Source organism: Cydia strobilella, chromosome 16 (genome assembly GCF_947568885.1).
Source record: "Cydia strobilella chromosome 16, ilCydStro3.1, whole genome shotgun sequence".
NCBI lineage: Eukaryota > Metazoa > Arthropoda > Insecta > Lepidoptera > Tortricidae > Cydia > Cydia strobilella.
The window spans coordinates 15,464,096-15,482,480 of NC_086056.1; the positions used below are offsets into that span (position 1 = coordinate 15,464,096).

The 18,385-nt window shown below is 42.5% G+C and overlaps 2 protein-coding genes across 2 annotated transcripts in view; one reads left to right on the forward strand and one right to left on the reverse strand.

The window, feature by feature from the left end:
* The window catches only part of LOC134748146 (DNA-directed RNA polymerase III subunit RPC1), a 32,849-nt gene extending 26,838 nt beyond the window's left edge, over nt 1–6,011 (reverse strand). Inside the window, exons 1-7 of the mRNA XM_063682853.1 lie at nt 5,844–6,011; nt 5,320–5,455; nt 4,001–4,150; nt 2,658–2,999; nt 1,952–2,106; nt 1,445–1,622; nt 828–965 (exon numbers count right to left, since the gene is read on the reverse strand). Coding sequence (XP_063538923.1) covers nt 828–965; nt 1,445–1,622; nt 1,952–2,106; nt 2,658–2,999; nt 4,001–4,150; nt 5,320–5,455; nt 5,844–5,887 — 1,143 coding nt within the window. The 5' untranslated portion in view covers nt 5,888–6,011. The remainder of the gene's footprint in view (nt 1–827; nt 966–1,444; nt 1,623–1,951; nt 2,107–2,657; nt 3,000–4,000; nt 4,151–5,319; nt 5,456–5,843) is intronic.
* Nucleotides 6,012–6,912: 901 nt separating this feature from the next.
* Nucleotides 6,913–18,385, forward strand: part of LOC134748147 (bromodomain adjacent to zinc finger domain protein 1A) — a 33,268-nt gene continuing 21,795 nt past the window's right edge. Inside the window, exons 1-9 of the mRNA XM_063682854.1 lie at nt 6,913–7,330; nt 7,539–7,868; nt 9,922–10,114; nt 13,380–13,605; nt 13,947–14,128; nt 14,446–14,553; nt 14,998–15,175; nt 15,688–15,823; nt 16,109–16,278. Of these exons, the coding sequence (XP_063538924.1) occupies nt 7,218–7,330; nt 7,539–7,868; nt 9,922–10,114; nt 13,380–13,605; nt 13,947–14,128; nt 14,446–14,553; nt 14,998–15,175; nt 15,688–15,823; nt 16,109–16,278 (1,636 nt within the window). The 5' untranslated portion in view covers nt 6,913–7,217. The remainder of the gene's footprint in view (nt 7,331–7,538; nt 7,869–9,921; nt 10,115–13,379; nt 13,606–13,946; nt 14,129–14,445; nt 14,554–14,997; nt 15,176–15,687; nt 15,824–16,108; nt 16,279–18,385) is intronic.

The following is an 18,385-nucleotide window of genomic DNA, read 5'->3' on the forward strand; positions in this document are numbered from 1 at the left end:
GAATTAAGACTGATTCCCAACAATAAATTCACGCACTTGCCGGACATATTGTCTAAGAATTCTTACTTGCCTTCAAATAACATACGCCTTTTTAAAATATTAAATCCTTTATTAAGGTTATCGTGTAGTGTTTATTTGTTTAATGTGGTGTTACCACATTTAACAAAACATACCGTCCGGGTCCGGAGAGATGACGGTACGGCTTGAGAAGTCAACGCGCTTGCCGGACAAATTGCCTCGGAATCGCCCTTGCTTACCTTTGTGGCGCTTCACTTGACCGCTCCCAGGCCTTTGCCTCGGAATCCTGACTTGCTTTTGATACATACCTCCTAAATCTGCAGATTAGGGTCCGGAGAGATGACGGTACGGCTTGAGAAGTCAACGCGCTTGCCGGACAAATTGCCTTGGAATCGCCCTTGCTTGCCTTTGTGGCGCTTCACTTGACCGCTCCCAGGCCTTTGCCTCGGAATCCTGACTTGCTTTTGATACATACCTCCTGTATCTGCAGATTAGGGTCCGGAGAGATGACGGTACGGCTTGAGAAGTCAACGCGCTTGCCGGACAAATTGCCTCGGAATCGCCCTTGCTTACCTTTGTGGCGCTTTACTTGACCGCTCCCAGGCCTTTGCCTCGGAATCCTGACTTGCTTTTGATACATACCTCCTGTATCTGCAGATTAGGGTCCGGAGAGATGACGGTACGGCTTGAGAAGTCAACGCGCTTGCCGGACAAATTGCCTCGGAATCGCCCTTGCTTACCTTTGTGGCGCTTCACTTGACCGCTCCCAGGCCTTTGCCTCGGAATCCTGACTTGCTTTTGATACATACCTCCTGTATCTGCAGATTAGGGTCCGGAGAGATGACGGTACGGCTTGAGAAGTCAACGCGCTTGCCGGACAAATTGCCTCGGAATCGCCCTTGCTTGCCTTTGAGGCGCTGCACTAGACCGCGACCGGGTTTTTTAGGCTGATGAAAAGGCACATATGAGGACAATTGCTAGAAAATGAGTTTTCTAAATAAGTATATAAAAAAAATCATTAACTAAAAATAGATGTCATATGTGTCGAAGTCTAGTCAAAGGTCCCACATTGTCGCTTACCATAAGGACGAGATTTGCTTGTATCTTTACACAAATAACCTGTCTAAGCGACAAAGTGGGACTTTTATCTTGGACAGAACAGATATATTAAAGAAAAAGTTGAGTATATAAAATAATTGCATTAAAGAACTGACCAAACAACGCAGATCCTGAATCATAGCAGGTGATTGAGATTTTAAACATGAATTTTTCAAATGAAAATACTTTTGGAATTTCAATCCTTATGGGGTAAAATGAGCCAAATGGGGTTTAATGGTATTAGCAAGTGCTACGGGTATGACGTGGCTAGTTTACAAATAAGAAATAGAGGCCCTCACTTGGCCGGTATTTAATAATCTAACTATACCTGCATAGAAAGTGGTATGCCGGACATCTCGCTGTTGATATAAAGCGCAGCATGCAGCTGCAGGTAGTCCCAGTCTTCCTGCACCAGCTCGCTCTTGCCGCCGCTGGCTATGTGACGCGCTATCACGTCGTTGATCAGGAGGATCTCAGACTGCTTCATGGTTAGGTCGTCTTCATTCCTGTCAAAAACGGGAATATTCTTTGATATAAAAAAAACTGAGTGACAGCACCGCGGCCCAACACGAATCGAAAACAGACAAAAGTTCGCGATCGCTCCACATTCACTCACACGCCAAGGTTTCACGCTCGTATGAATGTGGAAAGCGAGTAGAGCGACCACTCTCGTGTGTGTGGGGTACTCACGTTCCCGCCTTAATGTCGAACACCACGCTCGGCCCGGACAGCGTCAAAAGCAAGTCTTTAGTGGAGAGATCTTAGCAATGCCGAGGATTGGGATGCGACGGAACAGGTTCAGTACCTGAAAATATACCTGTTGGTTGGTACTCACGTGCCCGCCTTGATGTCGGACACCACGCTGGGGCGGATACACAGCGGCGGCACGGGCAGCCGCGTCAGGATCAAGTCTTCAGGGCGGGAGATCTTGGCGTTCATGCCGAGGAGTGGGATGTCCTCGTCGGGGATGCGCCGGAATAGGTTCAGCACCTGCGGATATGAATTTTGTCATGCTACTATTTTATGACCCCAAGTGCCAAAGAATATCACGAAAAGTCGCTGAAGTCCATACACGAAGACAATTTAAGACCACCATTTACAATATTTAAAAAAACTGGCGACCCCTTTGGTTGGCTTTAAAGCTATCGATTGTTGCACCACTCTAGTCATTTATTAATGAGACAGTGCCAAAGTAATACAAATAATTAAATTTTAAACTTAAGCTCCTACCTGTAACCACCTACTGTATTTTATTCTACGTATTTTTTCTTTGTTACCCAAAGGTAACACATGAAAAATAAATAAATAACTAATTTATTCTGGCGAAATAAACCCTAACTTTACATTTAATTATTCTGCCAAACTGCAAGACAGTTTGTTGGAAGAGATCACTCTTTAGCAAGAACACTACCGTTTTACCAGTTTTTAATTTTATTTTTCTATTGTTCTTTTGTTTATGAGATGTGAAACAAAGCAATACTTGTATTGTATTGTCGCCAAAAGTGAAACCTGGAAAAAACCAGAAGAATAAAACTCCTCACCTGCAAAGGGCTAAGCTCAATAATTAGCCCGCTCTGTATCATAGTCGCTAGCTCCTTATTCGACTGCTTCGCCTCATGGAACTGCTTCAACACCTTCTGCACCATCGGGTCCGTCGGCTTCTTCGTCCTATACTTATCATGGATAATCTTCAAGATCCCCGCTGAACTCTTCTTCACTATGCCGTTGAGGGCTTCGCAGGAAGGGCATTTGGTGCAGGTTTTGGCTTTCTTCAGAACAGCTGCTCGGAGAGCTTTCTTGTGTAGGTAGGAGAGGTCGGGGTTGAGGAATTTGCGGCGGAAGTTCTTCTTTATGTGCTCTTGGAGCATTACTTTTGAACATTCCTGTAATGATGTGTGATTTTAGCCTAATATTCTTAATTTGGGGCATTTTATATGAAAAGGGACCTTATTGTCGATGGCGCTTACACCGCACAGCGTCGCGTGACATTGTATTTATATCGGAGCATCGTTTATAATGGCGTAAGCGCCATCGACAATAAGGTCCCTTTTTATAGAAAATACCACATTTTGTCTTCAGGATGCACTTAAAACGTTATTCGCGTTATAATCCGTTTACTACACTTATATTGACCGGGATATATACCGTGATTACCTTTTGTATTGTTTTTGAGCTCTTGATATTTCGACGCAGTTACATGCATTATGCATCCAACGGGTGTAAATGCGACTAATGGTAACGTTGAAAGCGAACGCAGCCGACACCCAAGAATGAGGGTAGACTTAGCGCGGTCTACACAACTTTAACACCCACCCGCTTCAGTCACCCGTGAAAAAGATGCATGTAACTACGTCGAAATAGCGGGAGCTGAAAAAAAATACAAAAGGTAATCACGGTCTATATCCCGGTCAATATGAGTCTAGTGAAACTAACCGTGAATCAATGCAAAACTTATAATCCGTTTACATACTTCGTTATATCGTAACTACTATGAAAAAATATCTCATATCTCGCACTGCTACTCAAAGTTAAAACGCAGTAACTCTGTATGCATCCCATACATATACCACATTTTTCTTTTGATTAACAAAACGAGATAAGTATTATTTGAAAGTAGTCACAATAATGAAATACATTTTTATTGTAATGGAAAATTAACAAATGGGGAAATCAATGACAATTTATTTTCCAAAGCTTGCTTTGTGGTTATTCTGTAAACTACATTCTACACTTTCCTTTCAGGAAATATGTAAATGTTAACTCTTTTCAGAAATATTTTTAATTTAAAAAATTTGGTACAGTATGCACAATTACGACCTCTTAAATAGTATATAACAGTTAATTAAAATATCAAGTCAGTAATTTATATTTCTTATCAACATACCTTGCAGATGCTCTGCAGTATAGTAATGATGGACCGGAAGTAGCCAACATGGAAAACAGGCAAAGCCAGTTCGATGTAGCCAAAATGGCCGACACACTCCGCCAGGCCCAGGCCACATGTGTCACAGTTGGCGTTCTTCTGGTTTGTGCCCTGTTGAACAAATAAATTTATTAAGATTCTCTCTCCCTCTCTTTAGTCCTTTTCTGCCCTTCAGGTGTAGGCCTCCTTCATTTTGCGCCATTCGTCACACGACTTGGAGCCACTGCTTCCCCGCAGTCCTCTTGATGTCGTCGTCCCAATGCATCAGGGGTCTACTTTGAGGACGCTCTTCCCCCCATGATTGCCACTCGAGTAGTCGGTGCTATATGACCAGCCCATTCCCACTTCAAACTGGCTACGCGTTTTATAACATCATTGACCTTGCTCTGTTGTCTTAGCCATTCATTTGTTTAGATTAGAATTTTCGAATTCAGGCAGAGGCTAATAAGTAATCAAACAAAATAGAATACAAATATTGGGGACTGTAGGCTGTAGGCCTAAAATTAATTAAGAAAAGAGATTGTAACCATATTCATTGCATGACTGTTTGTTTCATTATAAATAAAATAATGGTGTACCATTTTTTCGTTTGTTGTCTTGTTTTAGTTAAAAAACAGTTGGTATTAGTTGAAAGTTAAGTGTAATCTTTTTTAAATGTACACAGTTTGAATAAACCCAAAAATAAATGTTGAAATTCAATAGCCACGTCTACACTGGCCGTTTTGTGCACGAGGCAATTGCCTAGTGCGTCTGCTCACTCTGTATGTACCCTGCTAATAAAGAGTAAACTGCTGATCCCTGAATGACAATGGCTTCCGATATATCATACATTATAATATTATAATATTCTTCTCTTGCTTGAATTCTCATTATGTATTTATGTATTTTGTGTAGGTTTATGTAGTGTATTATTGTTGCTTAAATAATATATGTAGTTTATTTTTCATTGTTTGTAGTTTATACTTAGGTATTTGATTTGTAAACTTTACAACTTTGTTATTTTGCAATGCCCATTAACTTATTTCTAGCCACTGAATCGCTATCTGAAGGTTGTCTGGAAGAGATCGCTTTTTAGCGATAAGTCCGCCTGTTGTTACCTACTCACTTATGTCCTGTCTTTGTTTGTAACATGTATTTTTCTTTGTAGTGCACAATAAAGTATTTTATTATTATTATTATCTCTTTATTTATCTTTCTTCTCAATTATTATTATTATTATGTTTTGTTCAATAAAGAGTTTATTAGTTTTACACAAAATCTGCAATTGGTTTAAATCATACCATCCTCCTATCCAACACTCCGTAAGCAGCAGGCACTCTCTGCCCATCTTGAGCATACAGGTTCTTGGTGATCACTCGGATGTGCGCCGCCTGCTGGATGTCTGACCCACTGTCCACGTTGAATGTGACATGGGAGCTGAAGTACAAAAACTGTTATGAATTTAACTTGTTTCTTAAAATTAGTTTGTACAAGGTGTCAAAAATACAATAAGAAAGTAAAGTATTGATGGAAATTACTACAGATTGACTAAATATTAAAAATAATTAGCGGGTGCGTGAAAAATAAGGTAAAAATAAAAATTAAGTTATGAAGTATGAGAGTTGGCTGTTAGCAATATGTTTGTGGACCAATAATGTTCTGATAATATAGGCCTTATTTTATAAAATCTATTCCCACGTTAAAGCTGATGCATTAAATAAGCCTTAACATAAAAAATATAGTAATATTACCTGAAAATGACACAATAAAGCCATAAGCTTAAGAACCAAAAAGAACATTCTGAAGTAAACATAACCTAACTTACATTTTTCTACCGACGTCTGTTTCGCGATATTGCTCTTTAGGCATCTTTAATAATCATTAAGACACGAAAATTAAATCATATTTTACTTAAGAAACAAAGTATTTATTGAATAAATACTGCTAACAAATCATCTGACTGAGCAAGGCATGTCTGTCAAAAAGTTGTCAATAAGCAAAGCAACCGGTCTGTTTAAGTTCCATTTAAAAGATCGATATTGTTAAATACTGAAGTCGACTGACTCGATTTCATTTTCGATTGTCAGATTGTCAGTAAAATATAAATGACTAATTTAAAAATATTCTGTATTGGCTATTTATTTATAATAAATGCAGCTTAAAGCTAAGCTATGCAATGCAACTTTTGTCATAGTTGTAACATTTTATACAAATAGTAGGATGAAGGCTACAATAGCCATGAATCATTTTTTACAAGCCGCTTATAATTCGATGTAATATAGTTGGTCGAACCAAATTGTCAGTAAATAAGAACAAAAAAGCCATACTCGGCCTTTTCTTTTGGGTGCTAGTACTAGTGTAAGACAAAGATAGTATGATTCTATCTGTCTATATTTGAAATGAGACAGTCCTTTGACAAACTATATATTTGACGTCGACTGTTCCTACATGGAAAAAAACCGAAAACTATTAATCTGTAAAAAAAAAAACAAAAAAACATAAGTTAAACTTGTACGGAACTCTCGGTGGGCGAGTCCGCACTTGTACGGTTTTTTGACTATTATACGCTATAAACACGTTCGCGGACGGTTAGTGACGTCATGTGTCATAGTTATAGGCCACTTATAGGCCAAAGAAAACAAATAAACTACGCGAATGCTATAGCATTCATGTCCGCGAATGTGTTAAGCTAATCCAATCTAAACAATTTTAGTACTTCTGTTGTTTGTATATTTTTTATTAGCTTTTTTTGTGTAATGTGACATTTATAATTATGTAATTGTTTTTTTTTTTAAATTTTGGGTTAATATTGTAAAAATTGTGTGGCCTATTTGCTGAATAAATGTTTGATGTTTGATGTAATCCAATATTATTATTTTTACTTTACGAATTTGCAAATCGATTCCGAGTGTTTTGTGTGGCAAGTACCTATTTCCGCTCGCCTCTTCCCAGCCGTTGTAAAAAGGTCCCGCGATATTTTTTATCTGTGGTTCAGCGCGCCGTTTTTTGGCTTGTCAATCGAAACCACGCAACAATTTTCTCTCGATTTTTGCCGTAAATTTAAGTAATTTCTTGATGTATTATACGAAAAAACATTACTATCGATGCGCCACGTAAAGTTGCGTGAAGTCTAAGCTCGGAGTGTTTAAAATCGGTGTGATATACCTTGTTCCGTCGCAGTGACCCGCGAACTCATAACATGCCTCTGTTGAAAAGAAAAGCGTTTGAGAAATCCGCGGCGTCCGGGTACTTGCGGGACGACGATGAGGTCTTCCATTGCGAACTCACCGACGAGATCTTCAAGGACTATGAGTGAGTATTAGTGATCATGAAAATCCCGCGCATTTTTGGCGCAATGATAGATAATTGTGTTTTTGGTGGGCTAGAGAGACCGCTGACATTGTTAACGGGCGGGAGACGGCGTAATTACATGAGCGTGACACGATGTTCGGCGCCGTCGATGTCGCGCGAGGCCGCGGCGTTATCTTTATTCATGTTTGTGTTGTTATTTTGTTTACAGAGAATACTGTGAGAGGATCATATTGGTTAATTCCATGGTGTGGTCATGTGAGATGACAGGGAAGAACAACTTGACGTACGCAGAGGCGCTGGAGAGTGAGAAAGCTGCAAGAAAGTCGCTCAAAGACTTCCCTATGGAGCTTAGGATTCCTATTCTATACTTGGCATCGAAGACCAAGCGGAGTTCGTTTGCTGAGATGGCAGAGGACGTGTTCAACTACGTGAGGGAGAGGTTCTTTGTGGGGGAGACGGTGGAAGCCTGTCTGGAGGGGGACTCCTGGCAGGAGGCACACATTCTCTCCATCACAGCGCAGAAACAACCTCCAGGAAGGTTAGTACTTAAATAATAAGGATGTACTTAAATAACAAATATTTCATTATTAAAATATAATATTATGCAATTGAGTTGTGATAAATTTACAGTGTTTCATCAGCATTCATAGATTCTGATCTATTTATTAGATTATTAGTGTATTTGGAAATCTGCATGTGGCCTTTACTTAAATTACTAAGTTATTCAATTTCTTAGAATACAATAGAACAAATGTTATTAGCTTCAAGCTGGTACATAAGATGTTACAAAGTTTGGTCTAGCATCACACCATTAACCAGCATCTGGCATGCTAAATTTTACCTATCTTTTAGGAAATTAAATATTTTCTTTTTATGCCGTTTAGTACAGCTTTGATGTCTACTGTTCTCCAATTCTCCCTCAATTGCTCAAAGGTCAACTGGAAGATATCCCTGAAAGGGATAAGTTCGCCTTTGTACAAATGATGTGTTTTTCTTGTTTTATGTTTCTTTTTGTACAATAAAAATTTTACTACTACTACTGCTAAAATAAAATGCAAATCGTGACAACTTAACCCTAAGGTCCCTAAGTTAAACATTAAACGTAACATCTGCTACAAAGCAAAGCAAGCAAATGATTTGAAAACAGTTAGTATATGATAGCATGATAGACATAAGGATAAGTATACTTAAATACATTAACTGTACCATATCTTTACCTAATATCCCACCAACTTTACAAATATCTTGAATTTAAATGCTAAATAGTTCAAATTTTTATAAGATGTAATCGTCTTACGGTAGATGTCGCTTTACGCCACCCCAAAGGCGTGTATACATAAGGGAAGGAATGAAAGGATTGGCAAGGTTCTGGTAGGCTTCCGTAGCTCAATTGGTTAAGAGCAACGCACGGATTGCGGAGGTTGCGGGTTCAAATCCTGCCGGAAGTGTAACTTTTTTCTATTTTTTCCTTTAATATAAAAATTTGGAGTATTGCTCGCAGACGTATCTGCATGTTAAAAAAATTGATTCTAAATAGTTCATTCTATTTATTTTTGTAAACCTGTGTTTTGTACAATAAAGTGATTACTACTACCACTATTTATAACTATTCTGCAAATATAACTATCCACGTAATTTTTAAACTACATATGTTGCGCAACTATCAAGTAGAGTTTAAACATATCTAGTTCAAATATATCTTGAACTAGCGACCCGCCTTGGCTTCGCACGGGTTACACAAAACCTTAACAAATTATACACCTAAACCTTTCTCAACAATCACATTGATAGGTGAAAACCGCATGAAAATCCGTTCAGTAGTTTTCGAGTTTGTTGCGATCATACATACTACACACAAACAGACGCGGACATCGGGGGACATTGTTTTATATATGGTGTAGTGATAGTGTCTAATTATGCTTACTTACTTACTTAGTAAGTAAGTAAGTAAGCATAATTAGACACTATTACTTACTTACTTAGTAAGTAAGTAAGTAAGTAAGCAGTAAGATAGTGTCTAATTATGCTTAGTCTGCAACAAATAACCAAGCACACCTCTACATCTGCCTGTCAATGATAACTGGATACAGGCTATATCAGTTGTCACAACTGCCTGCCTGCTTACTGAATAATAATGAATAAATTAGCGACAATTTTTTTTCTGGATACATAGGTTTATACATATACATTTTCGGCCTGGCCAGCCACATTAGGGCTCACGCTAGACAACGTCCATAATTTTTATTTGGGGTCGCCGTCATCGAAAACGATGAGGAGGACTATCTATATATACATACAAACATGTTTTTGATAATTCCCAAATAGGGCAATAAAAAAGGTCTGTCTTGTCGGCCACGAGATTCAGTATGTGCAAGGCACGGCTGAGAGGTGCCTTACGGAGCAGGTTTGTCCTGCCGGTTAGCTCTGCCAGCAGCTGCGGTTTTCGCCGCCGCTCGGTGTACCTGTCCGGCACGCATAGTTAAATTTCAATCATCTCAGATCAAGATCTTTTGCAAAATATCGGGGTTGCAGACACAGTATTGGTAGGTTTTAACTAAAATGCCAAGTCAACATAGCTAATTTAATTACAGCAAAGTGGTACTCCCCGGATCATCATACTGTTACGAAGTGGAACAGTACCAAGAGGACAACCCAGCGGGAGGCAAGATAGGCCTCGCACCTCACGACCGGGTGCGCCGACGCAAGGGAGTTTATTCGAGGGACAAGAACCGGCTGTTCCTCAAGCAGTTTGTAGAACAGTCTCAAGGCATCATTGTCATCAAGGTTAGTTTATATGTCCCACTGCTAGACGCAGACTTACTGTAAAAGACCGAGGCAAAGTAGGGCTCGCGCCCCCCGATCGCCTGCGATAGCGCAAGGGAGTTTATTCAAGGGACAAGAACCGGCTTTAGCTCAAGCAGTTTGTAGAACAGTAAAGGCATCATTGTCATCAAGGTTAGTTTATATGTCCCACTGCTAGCCGCAGACTTACTGTAAAAGACCGAGGCAAAGTAGGGCTCGCGCCCCCCCGATCGCCTGCGATAGCGCAAGGGAGTTTTTTCAAGAGACATGAACCGGCGTAGAACAGTGAAGGCATCATTGTCATCAAGGTTAGTTTAATCTTCTTAGCCTCCTAGTTGCACCCTAAAGAAGCCTGGGTTCTGCTTATGTTGTTGTCCTATGGCACCCCAGAGGTGAAAAGGGCCTTCACGAGCTCGCGCCACGCCCTCTTAGCATCTCTCAGGTCCCCTTGGGTCTGCTTATGGCAACCTGAAATCAAGAATTGTCGCAGGTTGTTACTAAAACAACTGGATGTTCCTCAAGCGGATTGTTGAGTAGTCCAAAGGCATCATCGTCATCAAGGTAAGGTACCGCTGATGATAAGCAAGTAGCGATAGTGTTTTCAAAAAAAAAAATATTGCTGATAGCGTTCTTGCTTTCAGACAGCCAGTTAGCACAGAAGAAAGAAAAGCTAATGAGGTAGGTTGAATCATAAATTAAAGTACAGTCGAAGGCAAAAATATCGATCCAGACAAATGGCTCATAAATATGTGAACACGACTTTATTGTCTATGGTGTAAGAGCGTACACATATTTTTGACACTTTGGGAATGTATATATATTTATGCCCTTGACTGTACCTACCACGGAGTAGGATGGAGATGGCAAGTGGGCGTTCCCGTCTATCCGACAGTTAGTAGCGACCGACTCACTTTATGCACAGACTATGCTCAGTTGTTGTGTAAACTTCATGCTCGAATGACATTCACGTCGTACGTACGCTCGTCTAACAAAAATTGATAATTAAATTTAAAATGCCGTATTGTGCAGTATTAAGCTGCAGAAATCACAGCGGTTAAAAAAATCTTTCACGTGGAGGTATTTCCTATCACCGGTGGTTATTTATTTAAATATAATCCAATAAATACGAAAAATCTGTTTATTTTGCATTATTTACGAATGTTCGTTAAGTAAATCTATATTTTATCAGTTAGAACTTAGAGTTCACAATCCTTTGTCACAATTCTTTACGTTTATCTGGAATATTCGCTATCCTAAATGTCAAATAACTTCGCTACTCAGATGCTGCGCAATGTCGATATTTATATCGATAAAGTTAAAGTTACGATATTTCAAGTTTGATGTTTGGTTCGGTAATAAATTATTATTTTAGACACGTTTCTTATTATTATTTGGGATAATCAATGTCTTAGTAAATATGGCAGCTCTGGTCATCAAGCACTAAGTTAAGTCGGGGTCATTTCATGGCAACCTTTCAAACCTTCGTATTCCTTTACATACTTTTTGTTTTTTACACCCATCATATTTTCATCGTTAATATAATTAGACTAGGTACTTAATGCACTTATGCGTACAATGCATGCAATGTGCCATGAATAAACGTTTTATATTTTCTATTTCTTTATTATTTATTATTGTAGGTTACCACAAGATGCCGATATTAAAAATAAATGGATCAATGCTACTGGGCAAGAAAATTAGTTTCCGCAAAAATATAGCACCATTTGCTAGGAGCATTTCTTAGAGAAAGATTTCTGGGGATAAAATTGCCATATATCTCATGTAGCGTCCACACGCCTAAAACTTAGTTACTAATTTAGTAATTATTAGTGACATTCGGGCTCACTAAATTAATAAAAAGTGATCCGTACCACGCAAACTAGCGTCAAATATTGGAATTTTGCCGCCCCCCTTCTTGATTTGATAGGTCACAATCTTACAATCAAATCAAGTGGGATCGATGAGCCAGTTTCATGTATGCTTTCACACCATACAATTAATTTGACAATTTAATCAGGTTGTCCCGTCTAAATTAGCCTTAAATGCTGCTACAAGTAAATATATTGTTAAAGACGAATACTTACCTATGTAAGTAATTGCAGATTTGTGATTACAAAATAACAGCAATACCGAGTTAAAAGAACCACCTTTAAAGAACTATGATTTTATCTGTTTGACTTTAAGATATATTTAATGTTCACATTAACAACCTAGTTGGTCAATTAATAAGAAACAAATTTCTAGTTAGATATTTGTTGTACTGTACTACATATTATTTTTCATACAATCACAATTATCACTACCTATATTATAATCATAAATAAAGTATCATCTAAATGTGTTAAAACATACGGTACTTAATGAAATATCAATACCTAACTGAACACACAAATATCGATAAAACACTCCGATTACACTGTCCCCTCCCTATATCGTCGAATGGAAAGAAGTTCCAACGGTTAGCTACTCGCAGGCGTGTAGAGATCTCGAAAACACCAGTGTAACGTGACCGTGAGATCCGTAACAAACCATGCGTAATTAGACCTTACTTATACTGGTTTTTTAGCCCTTTTCTCGCCTGTAATAAGTAAGTGATTTTAAAATTATATAAAATAACGCCATCTGGTGTTGAGTAGTTGTATTAGGTGAACGTTGAGCGAGCCTTTGTGAGATGAATGAGATAATGAAAGAGTCGTATGTCATATAGCTTTGACATTATATTTTAAACCGTCACTCATGTAGCCTACAGTTGATATTCGTTCGAGAAATGTCCACCGGTAATAACCTTTTGGTATGGAAAGTTGCTACGAATCAGAGCAATTTTGTAAGTGTGTGACATATTTTAACGTGGCTATGAATGTGTGAGTTTAGCGACACTGGTTTTCATACTAAATAGGAGTCATTTCACATCCACTAGTTTATTAATTCGTGGTACCTACTAATAGTCACACATTTATGACCATCGGTGGCCCGTATGTATTTGCAATAAGGTATACGACTGATCAGTGAACAGTGTGGACGATGGTACTTCCCATGGTAAATAGGGTCCACACAGAACAAGCCGCCTCGCGAGGAAATTGCCGCGCGAAGCAGCTATCCTTGATGGCCGAATTAAGCCACGGCAAATGCTGTCAACTACGTTACGTTCGCTGATGAGCTCGCAAGTGGCTGACATAAACCTATTTTGTTAGTTATTCTATAAATAATCATATAGTTTACATGTTTTATAACCAACTTATCTTTACAGAAATCTGCACTAGAAAAATACAACATAGGCAAAGTGAACTTCGACCAGATATTCACCGGCTCCCCGCCCGAGTTCTCCCCCTCCAAGAAACTCCTCAAGTCGCCCCCCACCAAGGCCCCCGCCAAGCCAGGCTCCGCCACCAAGCTGAAGGCCAAGAAGGGTACTCCGGATAAAAAGGGACAGCAGTCCATGGACAAGTTTCTTAAGAAGACAGATAAAAATGAATGTAAGTCATAGACATAGTATATACAAGTAGTTATAGACGCGCCACCGAGCGACCAGGGGTAAGAGAAAGAATATTCATATAAAATTTGGGCAGCATAGGATTTTTTCTCTTTCACTCTTATAAATTTCGGTATTTCGCCATCGCCTCCTACCTATGATGCCACCTGATCGATGATAAGGACAAAGCATGGCACTATTTTCTCTTTCCTCTTATAGGAATCGCAATAAGACTATCTTTCTCTATTAAAGAGTGTCAGGCCCTTGATGTGAGTAGACTGACACATAGCACACTTATCTGTTGTAACCTTGATGTTTTAATAACTTGTTTTTTTTTTTCACCAGCACCCAAACCAAAGACACCATCAGACCCGAACGCCAAGAAGAGCGCCCAGGAACTGGCGGCGAAGATGCGTCGCGCTGAAGAGGAGATGAAGCAGCGGAAAGAAGAAGAAAAGGCCAAGAAGAAGGCGTACCTCAAGGAGTGGCAGAAGGTTAAAGAAGATCAGGAACTGGAGGATCATAAGGTACGTTACATTGCTTTTTGTTAGGATCATAATTATGGCACACATTTGGGATGGGAGTTGCACTTGCAAATTATAGCAATAAGAAAAAATATGAGACACTATTCTGCAAGTCCGAAATTAATGTATGGAAAAAGGAGTATAATTGTACTAGAAAGAAATTGTAAATAGTGAAATGTTATCATCTCGATATTTTATTTATATCAAGATTCGCTTCAGACACTTAACACAGAGGAAAACTTCAATAAACATATGACTCGCTGTTACAACTTGAATGGTGTGTGCAAATTGATCATCCTAAGATTTTTTTGTTCTTACAGATAATCCCCAAAGGCACCCCCATAGACATGGAAGGCATACCGCACGAGCATTTCGGCGACTTCCTCTCCGTGCTCGAGTTCGTGCACATCCACGGCGAGACGCTCAAGGTATCTACAGCTCTGCTACTTTACTCAGGCGGTTGATGAGGTAGTGCTTTTCTAATAGGAGGTAGATTACTTTGTTACTAGATCTAAATTTAATTTAAGAACCTAGAATTCTTCACTGCTAGGGAAAGACCTCCCTGTTTCTCTTTCATCGATCTTTGTCTTGAGCAGTCTCACCAGTCAGCGAGAGAAGCTTAAATCAGTATACTGAAAAAAAGTATTTTTTTTCTTACTGAATACAGCTAATACACATTGAGCCTGTTTGAACTGTAAATGGCCCTTGTTTTTTAGTGCGATCTTCACCTGTAGACCTTCAAACGCGCAACTTATTGGTATAAAGTGTCAAGGACAATTTTGTTTTCGATTTAGGCCAGGAGGCACACCCTCCAACTCCCACGGTTCCTACACTCAAATGACTTATTAAATTTAAAAAATTTAATTCCAAAGGTCAAAGACACCCTCCACAACGGCCTCGACGTGGAAACGTTCCGCAAAGCTCTGACCTTGAAGCAGCACGCTGGCGTGTTCAGCGACCTGGTGCAGATGTTCCTCACCACCATCTTCCAGCTGCAGGAGGACGAGGCCGAGGACTACAACGAGAGCGGCGGCATACAGGAGTCCACTGGTAAGAGGGGAAACCGCGAGTTCAAAGGTCAAAGGCACCCTCCACAACAGCCTCGACGTGGAAACATTTCGCAAAGCTCTGACCTTGAAGCAGCACGCTGGCGTGTTCAGCTACCTGGTGCAGATGTTCCTCACCAGCATCTTCCCGATAGACAACGTCGAAAACCTCGTAAGTCACAGGGCTTTTGACCTTTGAATTTCGACTGCAATATCGCTTCCTGTTCGTGGGCTTCGAGGTAACTTTTCTGTCGATGCAATATCGCTTTAGGACTCGAGGATTTAAATGATAGCAACGTACTTGTGACTAGAACTGAAATTAAAACAGACAATAATTTTTATCCTCTCATCCCTTTAAGATTACAACTTATAAAGTTTAAACCTGCCAACATTATTGCTCAAGCAAGCTGTAAAATTGTAACTTACCCATTAAACAACTTTAAACTTTAAATTCAGAATTGAAATTGGTTCACTTTGCTGATGTGATGTAGTAAAAGGTATTAATTATTTTTTCAGACTACGAACCCATGAGTGGAGGCATGAACAAGGCGGTGGAGCTGGCCACGAAGGCTAGCAAGTGGTCACAGACTTACCTCGGCACTCCGCTCAGCAAGCTGCCGCTCGACCCCACTACAGTCACTGAAGTGCTCAGGTGTGTTGGGTTGCTTGACTTGCTTGTATTAAGGACACGGACACCGCGCAAGCGCGTCACCCCTATCTTGTCTGTCTAGGTTGGTATTCCACGCACACATTGGACAAAGATATTGGACATTTGACATTTGGAATACCACCCTAAAACAGGTCCATTCAAGTCTATACTATATCCGTTACAGGTACGTCTGTTTGGGTAAGAAAATAATTGATTGGTAGACACTTTCACCCTTCCCGTCATAGAGTCATCTACTTTATAGATGTAACAAGTAATCTTTCGTTCCAGGTTGCACCTGCTATCGTCGGGCGCCGCGCCAGGTTCGCGTTGCGCCACGTGGCGCTACCACCAGCGCGGCGGCTACAGCAGCCACGACGACGCCGGCCTGCGCCTCCGTCTGCAGCACCCCGACATACTCCGCACCATGCTCACCAAACATGTGGCTGACATGTCGCTAGGTTAGTACATACACCTGCTACCACCAGCGCGGCGGCTACAGCAGCCACGACGACGCCGGCCTGCGCCTCCGTCTGCAGCACCCCGACATACTCCGCACCATGCTCACCAAACATGTGGCTGACATGTCGCTAGGTTAGTACATACACCTGCTACCACCAGCGCGGCGGCTACAGCAGCCACGACGACGCCGGCCTGCGCCTCCGTCTGCAGCACCCCGACATACTCCGCACCATGCTCACCAAACATGTGGCTGACATGTCGCTGGGTTAGTACATACACCTGCTACCACCAGCGCGGCGGCTACAGCAGCCACGACGACGCCGGCCTGCGCCTCCGTCTGCAGCACCCCGACATACTCCGCACCATGCTCACCAAACATGTGGCTGACATGTCGCTAGGTTAGTACATACACCTGCTACCACCAGCGCGGCGGCTACAGCAGCCACGACGACGCCGGCCTGCGCCTCCGTCTGCAGCACCCCGACATACTCCGCACCATGCTCACCAAACATGTGGCTGACATGTCGCTAGGTTAGTACATACACCTGCTACCACCAGCGCGGCGGCTACAGCAGCCACGACGACGCCGGCCTGCGCCTCCGTCTGCAGCACCCCGACATACTCCGCACCATGCTCACCAAACATGTGGCTGACATGTCGCTAGGTTAGTACATACACCTGCTACCACCAGCGCGGCGGCTACAGCAGCCACGACGACGCCGGCCTGCGCCTCCGTCTGCAGCACCCCGACATACTCCGCACCATGCTCACCAAACATGTGGCTGACATGTCGCTGGGTTAGTACATACACCTGCTACCACCAGCGCGGCGGCTACAGCAGCCACGACGACGCCGGCCTGCGCCTCCGTCTGCAGCACCCCGACATACTCCGCACCATGCTCACCAAACATGTGGCTGACATGTCGCTAGGTTAGTACATACACCTGCTACCACCAGCGCGGCGGCTACAGCAGCCACGACGACGCCGGCCTGCGCCTCCGTCTGCAGCACCCCGACATACTCCGCACCATGCTCACCAAACATGTGGCTGACATGTCGCTAGGTTAGTACATACACCTGCTACCACCAGCGCGGCGGCTACAGCAGCCACGACGACGCCGGCCTGCGCCTCCGTCTGCAGCACCCCGACATACTCCGCACCATGCTCACCAAACATGTGGCTGACATGTCGCTAGGTTAGTACATACACCTGCTACCACCAGCGCGGCGGCTACAGCAGCCACGACGACGCCGGCCTGCGCCTCCGTCTGCAGCACCCCGACATACTCCGCACCATGCTCACCAAACATGTGGCTGACATGTCGCTAGGTTAGTACATACACCTGCTACCACCAGCGCGGCGGCTACAGCAGCCACGACGACGCCGGCCTGCGCCTCCGTCTGCAGCACCCCGACATACTCCGCACCATGCTCACCAAACATGTGGCTGACATGTCGCTAGGTTAGTACATACACCTGCTACCACCAGCGCGGCGGCTACAGCAGCCACGACGACGCCGGCCTGCGCCTCCGTCTGCAGCACCCCGACATACTCCGCACCATGCTCACCAAACATGTGGCTGACATGTCGCTAGGTTAGTACATACACCTGCTACCACCAGCGCGGCGGCTACAGCAGCCACGACGACGCCGGCCTGCGCCTCCGTCTGCAGCACCCCGACATACTCCGCACCATGCTCACCAAACATGTGGCTGACATGTCGCTAGGTTAGTACATACACCTGCTACCATCAGCGCGGCGGCTACAGCAGCCACGACGACGCCGGCCTGCGCCTCCGTCTGCAGCACCCCGACATACTCCGCACCATGCTCACCAAACATGTGGCTGACATGTCGCTAGGTTAGTACATACACCTGCTACCACCAGCGCGGCGGCTACAGCAGCCACGACGACGCCGGCCTGCGCCTCCGTCTGCAGCACCCCGACATACTCCGCACCATGCTCACCAAACATGTGGCTGACATGTCGCTGGGTTAGTACATACACCTGCTACCACCAGCGCGGCGGCTACAGCAGCCACGACGACGCCGGCCTGCGCCTCCGTCTGCAGCACCCCGACATACTCCGCACCATGCTCACCAAAC